Source organism: Rhinolophus sinicus, linkage group LG10 (assembly GCF_036562045.2).
Source record: "Rhinolophus sinicus isolate RSC01 linkage group LG10, ASM3656204v1, whole genome shotgun sequence".
NCBI lineage: Eukaryota > Metazoa > Chordata > Mammalia > Chiroptera > Rhinolophidae > Rhinolophus > Rhinolophus sinicus.
The window spans coordinates 75,724,541-75,738,450 of record NC_133759.1 but is presented as its reverse complement, the minus strand read 5'-3'; the positions used below and the strand labels follow the sequence as shown (position 1 = coordinate 75,738,450).

General features: G+C 36.4%; 1 protein-coding gene across 3 annotated transcripts in view; it reads right to left on the bottom strand.

Moving 5' to 3' along the window:
* Positions 1 to 13,910, bottom strand: part of RAD50 (RAD50 double strand break repair protein) — a 97,209-nt gene that overhangs the window by 49,186 nt on the left and 34,113 nt on the right. For all 3 annotated transcript variants that reach the window (XR_012489778.1, XM_074313488.1, XM_019756106.2), the window contains exons 8-15: positions 13,121 to 13,314; positions 12,501 to 12,707; positions 10,814 to 10,996; positions 10,130 to 10,287; positions 7,222 to 7,397; positions 6,469 to 6,706; positions 915 to 1,104; positions 419 to 545 (exon numbers count right to left, since the gene is read on the bottom strand). Coding sequence is in view for 2 of the 3 variants with exons in the window: in XM_074313488.1 (XP_074169589.1) it covers positions 419 to 545; positions 915 to 1,104; positions 6,469 to 6,706; positions 7,222 to 7,397; positions 10,130 to 10,287; positions 10,814 to 10,996; positions 12,501 to 12,707; positions 13,121 to 13,314 (1,473 nt within the window). In the remaining variant the exon portion in view is untranslated. The remainder of the gene's footprint in view (positions 1 to 418; positions 546 to 914; positions 1,105 to 6,468; positions 6,707 to 7,221; positions 7,398 to 10,129; positions 10,288 to 10,813; positions 10,997 to 12,500; positions 12,708 to 13,120; positions 13,315 to 13,910) is intronic.

Below are 13,910 nucleotides of genomic sequence, written 5' to 3'. Positions count from 1 at the left end.
ATGAGCAGCATCCTTCCAGTTTTATAGGTCTATTGAATCCACAAAGGCTGGTTTCTATGGGTCCCACCTACTGCAACAAAAGTGCCACAAGAACCCTGCAGCCCCCAAACCAGCTCTCTGTCCTCTCCTGGATGATGAGTATCAAATGAGCTGTCCTCTTTCTCAGTCATACCTGCCCTGTGGGTATGACTGAGAAAGAGGACAGCTCATTTGATACTCGTCATTCAAAATGTGTTGTGCAAAGAGAGGAAACTGAGGAGTAGTGATGCTTCTGAGAAAAGAGAGTGCATACACTGCAGGCTGGAAGGAAGAAAGGCAAGTTCCTTGTCTATATAACAGGTGTAACATTTATGGTAACAAGCATATGCTGGAAGTGTTGACGTCTTTAATGGGAAAGGGAGGAAATAGACTGTATTACCTGTATCTAATTTGTGTTGTTTTTCTTGTTTTTCCTGGTTTACTTGTTGAACAGTTCTATCCAAGTCTAATCCTTGTAGCTTAGCTGCTTGTTGTGCAATTTTTCTTTCAACGTCTTTAAGTTCCATCTTAAGAATAAAACAGTATTTCCTTTAAGAAACTTACTACATTGTCATTACTCAAAAATCTTTAAAAATTAATTGCTATTATTTTTTAATCTAAATTTACAACTACTTTGAGATCAATTTGAACAAAGTTTAATAGGATGAAAATGAAGTTAATTTTTAATAATTTCAATGATGTAAGCAAAAGCAAGCAGACTGAAAATGAAAATAAACAAGACTACTAATTCCTCATAATCTATGAATAATTTAGGATGGGGAACTCTAAACACAATCTGTGCCTGAATAGTGGCTACTGTTCTTAACACTCTCACACTTCACACTCAAACCACCATGAAACAAGTTTTATTCTACCTCAAACTACAGTAAACTTACCTGGAACCTCTCCATAATTGTAACATCTGTCAGACACACTTTAGCACTTTCTTCTTCAGGCATTATTGTACCCAAGAGTGTTTCCTGTTCTTCTATGTCATTCTTTAGGCGCTGTATGTCTCTATTGACATTCTGCAGTTTGTTTCTTAATTCTGGTATTTCCTTCTCTTTCAAATCAATTATGCTTTGCCTAAATAGAAAACACAGTTAAAAATTAAGTTATCTATTGTTTTCTCAAGAGACGGAGGTTATGTATTTTTGGCAATAATATCACAGAAGCGATACTATACCCTTCTCAGGGCATCATATCAATGGGTACATGATGTCAGTATGACTTATTACTGGAGATGTTAAACTCACTCACTTGGTTAAGATGGTGTCAACCAGATTTATCCATTATAAAGTTACTATTTTTCTTTTTGTAATTAACAAATATCTTAAGAGATACATCGATTGAAACTATGTAATTATCCTGTTTCTCCTCAAACTTTTGCCCATTGATTTTAGTATCCACTGGTACTTGTTGCTCATAACAATTATTACTATGTTGTTTTCCAAACAGCTATATTCTACAAATTAACTGACAACACTCATCAAAAGTGTCAAGATGATGAAAAACAAAGACTGAAGAACTGTTACAGACTGCAGGAGCCTAAGGAGAGATAATAACTAGATGCAGTGTGGGATTCTGGATTGAGTCCTGAAACAAAAAAAAGACATTTATGAACAGACTGCTGAAATTCAAATACGGTCTGTAGTTTAGTTAATAGCATTCTACCAATGTTAATTTCTTGATAATTGTATTACAGTTACATAAATTGTGATCATCAGAAGTTAGGTGAAAGGTTATGCGTGAATTCTCTGTACTATTTTTGTAATTTTTCTGTAAGTCTAAAATTTTTTTCAAAATAAAAAGTAAAAAAAGTGATGGAAAGAAGGAAGGAAACTGTATAGCCAAATGCTACATTGGGGTTTACGGCACAAAAACTGTTAACTCAGTTTACTGCTGCTATTCTAGCTAATATGACAGTTACTATATATATGTTTGTTCTCATTATTTTATTAAACAACCCTTTTATGGTTAAGTAGAGAAATAATAAGAGTAGACAAAATTCACACTAAAAACATTTGTCTTAAATCTTGGCAGCCCAGTAGCGCTAACTAGGGAGAATTTTTTCCATTTTGCCTTCTAAATTCAAGATGTCTGAGATGACCTGGGCCTATGGAACAGAGCTATTCCCTGATACTGGAACACAGTGCCTTCCCGGAAGCTTATCAAATCCCACCCAATCTTCAAGGCAGTCTAGTCTCTCTTCCTAGAAGTCTCCTCTCAGAACCAGCTTTTACTTGTCTCTTCCTTCTCTGACTGTGTACACTCACTTCATTACCACCCAGCTTAGCACTTGAGCATTGTCTTTCTCATATAGTTTCTTCTTTTCCTGGTTTAGTGTCCTTTAAAATTTTTTTTCAATTATAGGTCACATAAAATATTAGTTTCAGGTGCACAACACAGTGATTAGACATTTACATAATTGACGAAGCTGCTGACACCTCTAAAACAATAAAACTTGTATTTTATCTTTTAAAAAAGCTATCAAGTTTATTTCAGAAAAATTCCAAATTCTTAATTAAAGTTAAATTAGTACAATAAATTGAATTGGTTTCTAATGGGAGTCTTATAATAAACTAAGGGAAAAACTAGAAACTCAGGGGTTAGCTCTTGCCTACTGCTATTGAGTTAATGTTTTTTAAAAAGTCTATACTATGACTAAAAAATGCCAACCTGAATTGATTTGTGACAACAGAAGACCTATAATTTTTTACACCACAGAAATGAAAAAAATTCCAAGTAAATCTGAAGGCATGCGATTATGAGTAACTCCATGCTCTCGTCACTTCCTAAATGCTGTGATCACAGACCACAAGTTAGCCTTAAATTATGTGCGCAGTACCTAAAAAGTGACACAGCTATGATAGCCAAATGACAGTCAAGCATTAACTTCACTGGGGACATCTTTGTGGAGAACTACAGACATCCATTCCCAGTTTGAACCTTAGTTTTACATTTTCACACGCGCACACACACAAAAACCCTTATCGATGTGGTCCAGGTTTTGGTGCTTTCTTTTTTGGTCATTACCTAAGATGTTAAAAATTAAGTATTCTAAGAAAAAGTAAAGATATATCCCGAGAATGGGCTATTGAGACCTATTAGAGTCTCTATTTTTTCAAAATTTTCAGAAAACTCAATTCACCTATTTTTGTGACAGCATTTCTTTTCCAGGGGGATTTTAGTAAAAGAGACCAACACAGATATAGTACTGAAAAAACCTTTGGGAGAAATGGAGAAAAACATTAGTTGAGTTTTTATTTAAATGAGGTGTTACAATAAATGAACCTGAGTTAGTACTAAGTAAAATATAAACAGGTATAGTTTTATCTGACATTTTACTCATGACGGTGGTCTTACACGTATATTAAGTGTTGGTAAGTTTGGGGCTTTAAATGAAAGTATTAGTTTCCTCAAAGAGGATAAGCAAAATTTGTCTCCTTACTACCCCTCTGAGCTCATCTTCAACCATTTTCTCCTTTGGCCGTCAGGTCCAACACGCCTGAGGGATTTTGCACCACCTGGAATGCTCGTCTCCTGGAAGCTGCATGGCTGGCTCCCTCACTTCTTAGATCTCTGCTCAAATGCCACCTTCATCAGTTAACTCCCCTCCTACCACCCCTCAGGTACTATTACCTTACGCTGTATTTTTCCCCACGGCACTGATCATCACCTGACAGACTATATATTTAATTTAGCTTCAGGTCATCTTATTTTATGTGTGGTGACCAGAACGGTACACAGGAGCCACTCCAGATATTGGGGTACTATGTGGATTAAAGTTAGCTACAAATTCTTTGCCACGCCTCCCATCAAGAGGTGAAGTCTGTCCTCCCATTGAATCTTGGCAGGCTCTGTGACTACTCTGACCAACAGAAAACAGCGGAAGTAACAATGTGCCAGTCTCTGCGCCCAAGCCTTAAGAGACTTGCAGCTTCTCTTTACTGTGTCTTAGAATATTTGATCGTAGGATACGTCCTTTGGTAACACAGCCACTATGCTGCCCAAAGCCCATGACACATGTGGAGGCCATGTGAAGACATTCTGTTTGACAGCTCCAGCTGGGCTCTCAGCATCAACAGTCAGCATCACCGCCAGCTACGTGAGCAAGCCATCATGAATGTCCAGCCCAGGAGAGCCTGGAGAGGACTGCAGCCAACATCTAACTGCCACCACGTGAAAGACCCCAAGTGAGAACCACCTAGCTAAGCCCAATCATTCCACAAAATCCTGAAAAATCATAATAAATCGTTGTTGGGAGGCACTAAGTTTTAAGGAGGTTTGATACACAGCAATAACTAACTGAACCAGATATTACAGTTCTTGTTCATTCAGCAAATAGACACCAAAGTTAAAAACCACAAAGAATTATGGAGGTACAACAATGAATAAACAAGGGGAGCTGCGACAGCAAGTGTCCCAAAATATAAGTGTTGATTTCTGCTATTTAAAATATATCACTATTACAGAACTAAGCTCACATTTCCTCGACATGCACTTTCTACCAACTTTAAATTTTATCTTTTATTTTATCTTTTACTTTTTAAGATATTGCCTTACTCCTCTCCTTCCTTTTCATTTTCATACTACTGCTTTTGTCTCCTTATCATCTCTCTATAGCCCCAATTATTTGGTTTTCACCCTTGATGACATTAGTTATCTACTGTTGCAGAACAAAATAGCCTACAACTTAGCAGCTTAAAACAACAGCACTTATTTCTCACAGATGTGAGAATCAGGAGAGGTATCTGGGTACTTTTGACTCAGGTGTCTTGTTGAAGCTGCAGTCACTTCAAGGTCTGAGTGCTGCAGAATCTGCTTCCAGACGGCACACTCCCTCACATGGCTGTTCCAAGGCCTCAGGTCCTCACCAACTGGGGCCCTCCACAGGGCTGCTCACATGGCAGCTGGCTTCCCCCAGATCCAAAAGAAGAGAAGAGCAGAGCAGGAAGCCTTAGTGCCTTATGTAACCTAATCCCAGAGGGACATGCTATCACTTCTGTTGTATTTTATTGGTTACACAGACCAATCCTGGAACATGAAGACTATAGAAAACTATGAATACCAGGAAGTAGGGATCAGTGGGGCCCATCTTGGAGGCTGGCTACCACAAAGCACACCTTAGACCTGTCCTACATTACCTGAAACTCCTCTTTGGTTTCTAGGATAACATACCTTCTTGGTTTTTCTGCTTCTAGAGTTTTTCTCAGTCTTATCCATTTGATACATTAACATTAATTTTCCTAAAATACACCTCTGATTAAATCCCTCAGAATGGCTACTCATCACCTATCAGTCAGAGTGGTAACTAAGCCTGAATATAGTACAATCCTGTCTTCCCAATTTACGGGAATCAATCCCTACAAATAACTCCCCAAACTCCAGATACTACCTCTATTGTTGTATAGGTCATACTCTCCTTCCCTTTATATTCATTGCTCTCATTTCCTTCTCCCCTTTCCTTCTCTTAACTGGGTTGAACCAACTTCCCTATGGTTTACATTCCCCTTCCTACCTTCTTCTCAAAATCCTATTTTTTTTTTTTAATTCATTGGGGTGACAATTGTTAGTAAAATTACATAGATTTCAGATGTACAATTCTGTATTACATCATCTATAAATCCCATTGTGTGTTCACCACCCAGAGTCAGTTCTCCTTCCATCACCATATATTTGATCCCCCTTACCCTCATCTCCCACGCCCCACCCAAAATCCTATTCTTTATTCCATAGTCCACTGGCTTCTCTGTTCTTAATAAAGTACTTAATTGGTTCCAACAAATGCATTATTTAAGTACTTTATTTAGCCCAGCTTTCTAAATGTCTAATTCTGAGAGCTTGTCTCCTTTCTTAGACTGTCAGCTCCTTGAGGGTCATGTCTTACTGGTCTGTCTCTGTGACCAGCTCTGTGCTTTGTTCTTGGGAGGCACCAAGGCAATCATCACACACTTTCTGATTCTATTTTATTTATATATAGACCATTGTCTGAATTTCTTATAAATGCAAGGGAAAAATAAACAACAGAAATACTGTGATTCATTCTTTTTGAAAGTGCAAAAGACATAATATAGTTTAAAATTTGTCTCCTGGTGAGCTTTTCAGTCTAATTCTTTTGCTGGGTTTAAAAAGTTACATCAGCAAAAAGTTCTAAATCTGTCAAAATTTTTGCCCTAGCCAAGACTCAGAAATTAAACATACACACACACACAGATTGTATCTGCCCTATGACTAGAATCAGAGGTAAACTTGCCTTTAAACAAAAGAATTATTTCTTATCATGTAAGTAACATGAGATGGGGCATACTGGCTCAGAATCCTGACTTGAACTTTTATTCATTCAAGACGTATTTACTGGTCCCCGCCATATGCCAGCCATCAGATGGGCATCTCTGCAGTGCTGTGGCTGTTGCTGCTATGTGTGCGGTAATAAGCCCCTATTCTCACCTCATGGGCACAAGCCCCAGCATTTCATCACGCCGTTTTTCTTTTTTCTTTAGATCTGATTCTGTTGACTTGAGTTTATCTGGAGCAAGCCTCAGCTTAGATTGCAAATCACTGATGACTTCTTGTAATTCAGCTTCTGTCTGAAATACTCTCTGACAGACGGGGCAACAGGACTGATTGTCATCCGTTAGCTGAGTAATGAATTGGGAGTAAACTGCTGTGGCTCCAGCCAGCATGGCTATTTTAAGAAAATAAATATATATTTCCAGTGAGAAGAATATAAAATGTAATTTTGTCAGTATGGTTACATCATCTTCTGTAAATATATGACATTCTTCTTGCTTTATAAATACATTATGAAAGAAATTGAAATTCTCTGATATGTAAATATTTTTCCAAAGGGCATAATACATTCAGACTGTACAAATTATTTTCTGGTAACACAAAATGCATAACACAATGTTAGAGCTGTGCCAAAAACTGCTCTAAGAGCTTTACTTCCATAATCTCATTTACTCCTCCCTGACAGCCAAGGTGGTAGGTAATTACATCTTCAGCTGATGAATCTTAAGTATAGGAAGGTTTCTATAATTTGCACAAAGTTACACAACAAGTAAGTTGTGGAACCGGGACTACAACTTAAGCCATCTGGCTCCAAAACCAAGTTTTTAAATCTCCCATTCTTACTAGGTACCTGTCCATGAAAATTCAAAAGTGTCACAGTGCCTTGATAATATAAAGCAGGTAACTTACCTCGTTGTTTTGAGGACTTTTCAATTTCTTCTTTAAGTCTGTCTAAATCACTTTCAAAATCCTGGCTACCACAAACATCAAACAGCTTATCTTCATAACTGGACAACTGCTCTTCCTTCCTTTTTAGCTCATTGTTTATATGATTTTTATTTTGCTCAGCTGAAGCTAGTTCCTTGCTAAAATAAGAATAAACATGGATTACAATGTTAAAACATGAGAAATGAGTTTGAAAAGTTTGAGTAGGTAGATATACGACAAATTCGGCCAAGAAACATTACAAAGGTGTGTTGCAACCAAGTACTTTTTTTTAGAAGTCACGGCAGTAATCACTTCCACATACATGAACTATCTCCCCAGGACACTCACTTGCCAACAGTGGTCATGGACCTGCTCCCAGAGAAATGGGTAAAGTAGGTGAAATTCTGCCTGGTTTCTAGGGGTTCACAGTCTTAGATCTTGAGTTAAAAGCCTCAGCAAGGAGAATATACTTGCTGGATCTATTGGCTGTATCTATTGGAGGGGAATATTCTCCTACTTCCCTTTGGACCCTTTCACCATATTACTTCCCTCCCATAAAAACGTTTCCTTTGTCACCTCCTTCTTGTTGTCAACTACTTACATCCTGATCATTTAATCCCTCTCATTCATCAAAGACTTTGATCACGAGTACAATTTATCTCCAATCCAACTCTTAAATATCATCCTAGCCAGCCTTCAATGCCGACATATTAGGTTGGTGCAAAAATAATTGCAGTTTAAAAGGTTAAAAATAACTGCAAAAACTTCAATTACTTTTGCACCAACCTAATAGATCAGGGTTTTTCAATTTGCAGGTTAAGATGCACTAGGAAAGTCATGTGATCAATTGAATGCTTCAAACTCAGCGTATTTTTTTAAAAATGAAACAGAACAGAATATATTGCGGTAGATTGTGCATAGTTATGACAAAACTATTTTGAGAAATCTGTTTCAGATAAATGTGTGTGAGGGCACATGTGCTTCATATTGACACTTCCCATTGTTTGAGTCATAGTAAAAATTTGGAAGACATCCTGACCACTGAACACTGCTCACCAAGGTTACCATCTTAGCAGCACCAAAAACTGCTGACCTCCCCCCCACCCCCGTGAAGGACTATTTCCTCAAGGCACCCCACACACCCCACACAGCTGGCTCTCACCCCGGCTGCCTGGGCATGTCCCAGTTTCCTTTACTTGCTCCTTTGCCTGCCAACAGTTTACATGTTGGCGTTTCCCAGGAGCCTGACTATAACCCTTTCTCTTCTCTTTGCATAACTCCTTCAAGGTGGCATGACTCCAGTTATCACTTACAAAGCAACAACTTCCAATCTTCTGAACTTCAAACTGCAATATTCTATTCCCTAACAAGCATTTCCACAATAAATACAAATTTAACACAGCCCAAGCCAAATCCACTATCTTCCGCAAAAATGTGTGTGGAATTTTTAACTTTCTACCACCACTCAAGGTGACATTTAAAAAAAGCAATCACTTTTTTTTTTTATTGTGGTAAAAAACAACACGTAACATAAAACTTACCATCTTAACCATTTTTAAGTGTGCAAGTACAGTAGTGTTGACTATATGCATATTATTGTGCAACAGCTTGAATAGATGAGTTTTGTCTTGCAAAACTGAAACTCAACACCCAGTGAACAGTAACTCCCCTCTCCCCCTTTCCCCAGCTCCTGGCAACCACCATTCTACTTTGTTTCTAAGAGTTTGACTACTGTGGGTACCTCATATAAGTGGAATCACATATTGTCTTTTTGTGACTAGTTTATTTCACTTAGCATAATATCCTTAAGCTTCATCCAAGTTGTAACATATGAAAGGATTTCCTTTTTTAAAGTTGAATTAATATTCATTGTGCGTGTGCACACGTGCACACACAAACCAAATTTTCTTTATTCATTTGTCTATCAATGGACATTTAGGTTACTTCCACCACTTTATTATGAATAATGCTGCAATAAACATGAATTTGCAAATACCTCTTCAAGATTAGGTTTTCAATTCTTTTGACTATATACTCAGAAGTAGAATTGCTGGATCATCGGGTAGTTCTATTTTTAATTTTTTGAGGAACCTCTATACTGTTTTCTATAGGGACTGCACCATTTTATATTCCCACTAACAGTGCCACAAGGGTCCCAATTTCTCAATATTCTCACCAACACTTGGTATTTTCTGTGTTTTTGAGGCCATCCTAACCAGTGTAAAGTGATAGCTCACTGTGGTGTTGATTTGCATTTCCTTGATAATTAGTGATGCTGAGCATCTTTTCATATGTTCATTAGCCACTTGTATTTCTTCTTTGGAGAAATGTCTATTCAAGTCTTTTGCCCATTTTTTAATCCAGTTGTATTTTTTTTTAATTTTTGAGTTGTAGGAGTTCTTTATATATTCTGGATATTGCCCCCTTATCAGATACATGACTTGCAAATATTTTCTCCCATTCTGTAGGCTGCCTTTTCCCTGTTTACTGTTTCTTTTGCTGCGTAGACGTTTTTAAGTTCAATGTAGTTCCATTTGTTGAGTTTTGCTTTTGTTGCCTATGCTTTTGGCGTCATAGCCAAGATATTATCACCAATTACAATATAACAAAGCTTTTCCCCCTACGTTTTCTTCTAGGAGTTTTATAGTTTCAGATCGCGTTTTAATAAAGAAGAATTTTAATCTTCTCACTTAATTCTGCAAACTTTCAAAGAACAAGAGGCCCAAAATCACTATCTGTTACCATTTTACTTAATTTATAAAATATAGGAAAACCAAAGTCAATTAACAAGACATACCATTTCATGACAATACATAATTTTAAAACAATTAAAAATGGAAGCATGAAATAAGAGATTTCTATTACACCTCCAAATGTTGCAACTACTTACTTCAATTTGGCAAGTCTGTCCCTGGTCTGATTAATTTCTTTTGATTTACTATGAAGCCAGTCTTCAAGCTGTTTTTTGTTGGGAAAATACCCTAATAATGAATTTAATTCATCACTGTGTCTAGATTTTATTTTTCTGATTTGTTCATCTTTGTCAGTCTATAGAAAAAAAGAAAATCTTTTAAAAATAAAGCTCAATATTTCCACATAATATCAAGACCAAAAATAAATTCTAGATTGATTAAAGTTCTAGGTTTAAAAAGTAAAACTATAAAAATGCAAGAAGTATAAAATTTCTTAAAGTCTTATAGTGGGGAGAACCTTGCTAAGCCATAAGAGAAAAGACTAACAAGTCTGATGATATAAAAATTAGAACTGCCATATATTAGGTTGGTGCAAAAGTAACTGCAGTTTTTGCAATTATTTTTAATCTTTTAAACCGCAATTACTTTTGCACCAATCTAATATATGATAAAAATTAACAGCAATGTGCGCTATACTTCTGTATTATTTTTTTTGTAATTAGAAAATAGTTTTTAAGCTTGAAAGTCTATTTTATAGAAAATTAAGCTCACTTGTACTCTAAAATATAAACACTGACTAAATATATCATTAGTGTATTAATTATGAATGTGAGCTAAGCTATTTTAAATATCAGAAATTAGAAGAAGAAGAAAGGTCGTACTTTGTCTTTGGTCAGCATCTCCAGCTGGGTGCGTGTTGTTGTATGATGGTTTAACTGCTCCATCTCCTGGTCCAATTTACGCAGGGTCCTATCCAGATCTGCTTTCTCATATTGAAGGCTTATTACTTCTGTTTTTAGAGTTTCTACATTGTTGTTTTTCTCAGCCTTGCTTAGCTCACGTTCCTTATCAATAATTCAAACAAATACACAGGTTTATGTAGTTTGTGTTAAAATAATGACAAAGTGCATTAGAAACCAACTATTCACTCAGAATGATCAAAATATAACCGGTTGCTTTTATTCAACAGAGAAAAAAACATAAGGAATAAGCATTTTAAGGAAAATATTATAAATCTTATACTATGTTATAATGCTAGAGAATCAGTGAATAAATCTGGAAGGGTCAAACAAGGGGGTGGAAACGAGAATTAGTGCAAAATTAAGAAAAATGTGGCCAAGTATATACAGTTCAGTGACTCTTAGTCAACACTCACGTATTTATCAAGTACCCATGTAACTCACTGCATTGCTGGGCATTTAGAAACTATAAAAATAGTATAATAGGGCCGGCCTGGTGGCTCAGGCGGTTAGAGCTCCATGCTCCTTACTCCGAAGGCTGCCAGTTCGATTCCCACATGGGCCAGTGGGCTCCCAACCACAAGGTTGCCAGTTCAATACCTCGAGTCCTGCAAGGGATGGTGGGCTCCGCCCCCTGCAACTAAAAAATTGAACACGGCACCTTGAGCTGAGCTGCCTCCCGGATGGCTCAGTTGGTTGGAGCACGGGCTCTCAACCACAAGGTTGCCAGTTCGACTCCCACAAGGGATGGTGGGCTATGCCCCCTGCAACTAGAAACGGCAACTGGACCTGGAGCTGAGCTGCACCCTCCACAACTAAGATTGAAAAGACAACAACTTGACTTGGAAAAAAGTCCTGGAAGTACACACTGTTCCCCAATAAAGTCTTATTCCCCTTCCCCAATAAAATCTTAAAAAAAAAAAATAGTATGATATGGTCCCTCCCCATTATTATGATAAAGTGCTCAACTGACAAAAATGTACAATAGATGTTAAGTTAGGGAGCAAAAAGAAATGTTTAAATTATCAATATGGGATCTGAGAGGGGGATTTACCAAGCTTTCGGATACTCACTTTGGTGGTGGAGATATGAAGGAAGGTGACAGATTAGAAACAAGGATGAAAATTTAGAAATTCATGAAAAGAATAGTTGGGCTAAGAAAATTTCCACCAGAGAAAGTGATAACATGGCAATAATCTTATGAAATCTACAGTGTGTAGAACCCAGAGGGAAAATATTTGTGTTTTTTTTTAACTTAGGTAAGTGGTTCTTAACCAAGGTACTCATAAGAATCACCTAGTTTTGTTTTAAACACACACTTCCATGCTCTACTCTTAGAAACTGATTTGGGAGGTCTGAAGTAAGGTTTAAGCGTAAGTATTAATAAAAAGCTTCCTAGGTGATTCTAATTCTTAATCCACCAGGTTCCAGAACCAAAGAGTTGAATGATTAAGATATCAGGTGAATTTGTTTTACATGAGATTGCTAGACAAGGTTGATATTTTTATTAACATGCCATAACCTTAGGATTAACAACAGATAAAATACTTCAGAACGCAAGATTCTAATTACACCTTAAAATTATTAGATTACTCAAATAATATCTTACAGCTTTTGTGAGCTCCTGGTCCAGTTCAAGAATCCTGTCTGAAGATCCTTCCAACTGCTGTAATTCATACTTCACATTTTTCAGCTCATTCTGCTTCTTACTTAGGATTTCTGATTTTAGCTCAATTATTCTTCCCAGTCCAATTTTCTTATCCCTTATCTCATCTATCTGTTTTTGTTTCAGAGTTTCTTTTTCTGCAAAATCATTCTAAATACACAGAAGAATGAGTATTAACAATTTTTTCACTAAACAATTCATTAAGCAACAGTTTCTTCATTGTCAAAGTGAATATGCACACTGAAGAAAATATTGAAAAGTATAAATATACGGAATGGACTTCACTGAGAGATAATCATTATTAACTCTAAGCAAACTTTTTCTTTACCATTAGTTTTGAAAAGAAATTTTACTTAAAATCAAATTTAAAAATGTAGATCTGCATTTTCTTCATATTTTTATCCTTATACACATTAGAAAATGTGCTTCCATAAAGGGTTTTTCTATCTTGTAGCAGAGTCTATCCTAACATTAACCCAAAAATATGACAAAACAAGGTCCATCCAAAAATTGAAACAATTCAACTAGAGAATCTGACACAAACAAAAGAAAATAATTTTTACCATCAGTTGGCTGAGAGTTTCTGCTTCCCTTTCTTGTCTCTCTCTCACAAGTTTGTGAAAATTTTTAATCTGTCTTTCATTGAATGGTCCACGCTCAAAGCCATCCAATTCTAGATGTGTTGCCAAAGATTGGATTAATGAATCTCTAGCTCGGATATTTTCTTGATGGCGATCTGCTTGCAGCTGAAGACGACCTTTGAAAAACCATAATTCTTTTGTTTACCTGACTTTTTAAAAATCGAGATAATTGTGCATTCACATGTAGTTGTAAAAAATAATACAGCAAGATCTCTTGCATGCTTTGACCAGTTTCCACAAATGGTAACTGTGATATTGTGATTTATAAGAAATACATATTTGGTCTTTGTCCTTGGTTCCTGGCACAGAGCTCTAAAACTCTTAGAATTTCATGAGTGGTAAGAGTGAGAGGAGTGTCTTGTTATTCACAAATCCCTTTCAACCATTCCTGAATTTATTTCTAATGAGGTGATTCTTGGAGGATGGGAGCTGGTTATCAGAGGAACCAACTGTGTGATTACTGTGTTTCCCCGAAAATAAGACCTAGCCAGACAATCAGCTCTAATGCGACTTTTGGAGCAAAAATTAATACAAGACCCAGTCTTATTTTACTGTAATACAAGACCGAGTTTAATATAATCATAATATAATATAATGTAATGTAATGTAATGTAATGTAATATAATATAATATAATATAATATAATATAATATAATATAATACTGAATCTTATATTAATTTTTGCTCCAAAAGACGCATTAGAGCTGATTGT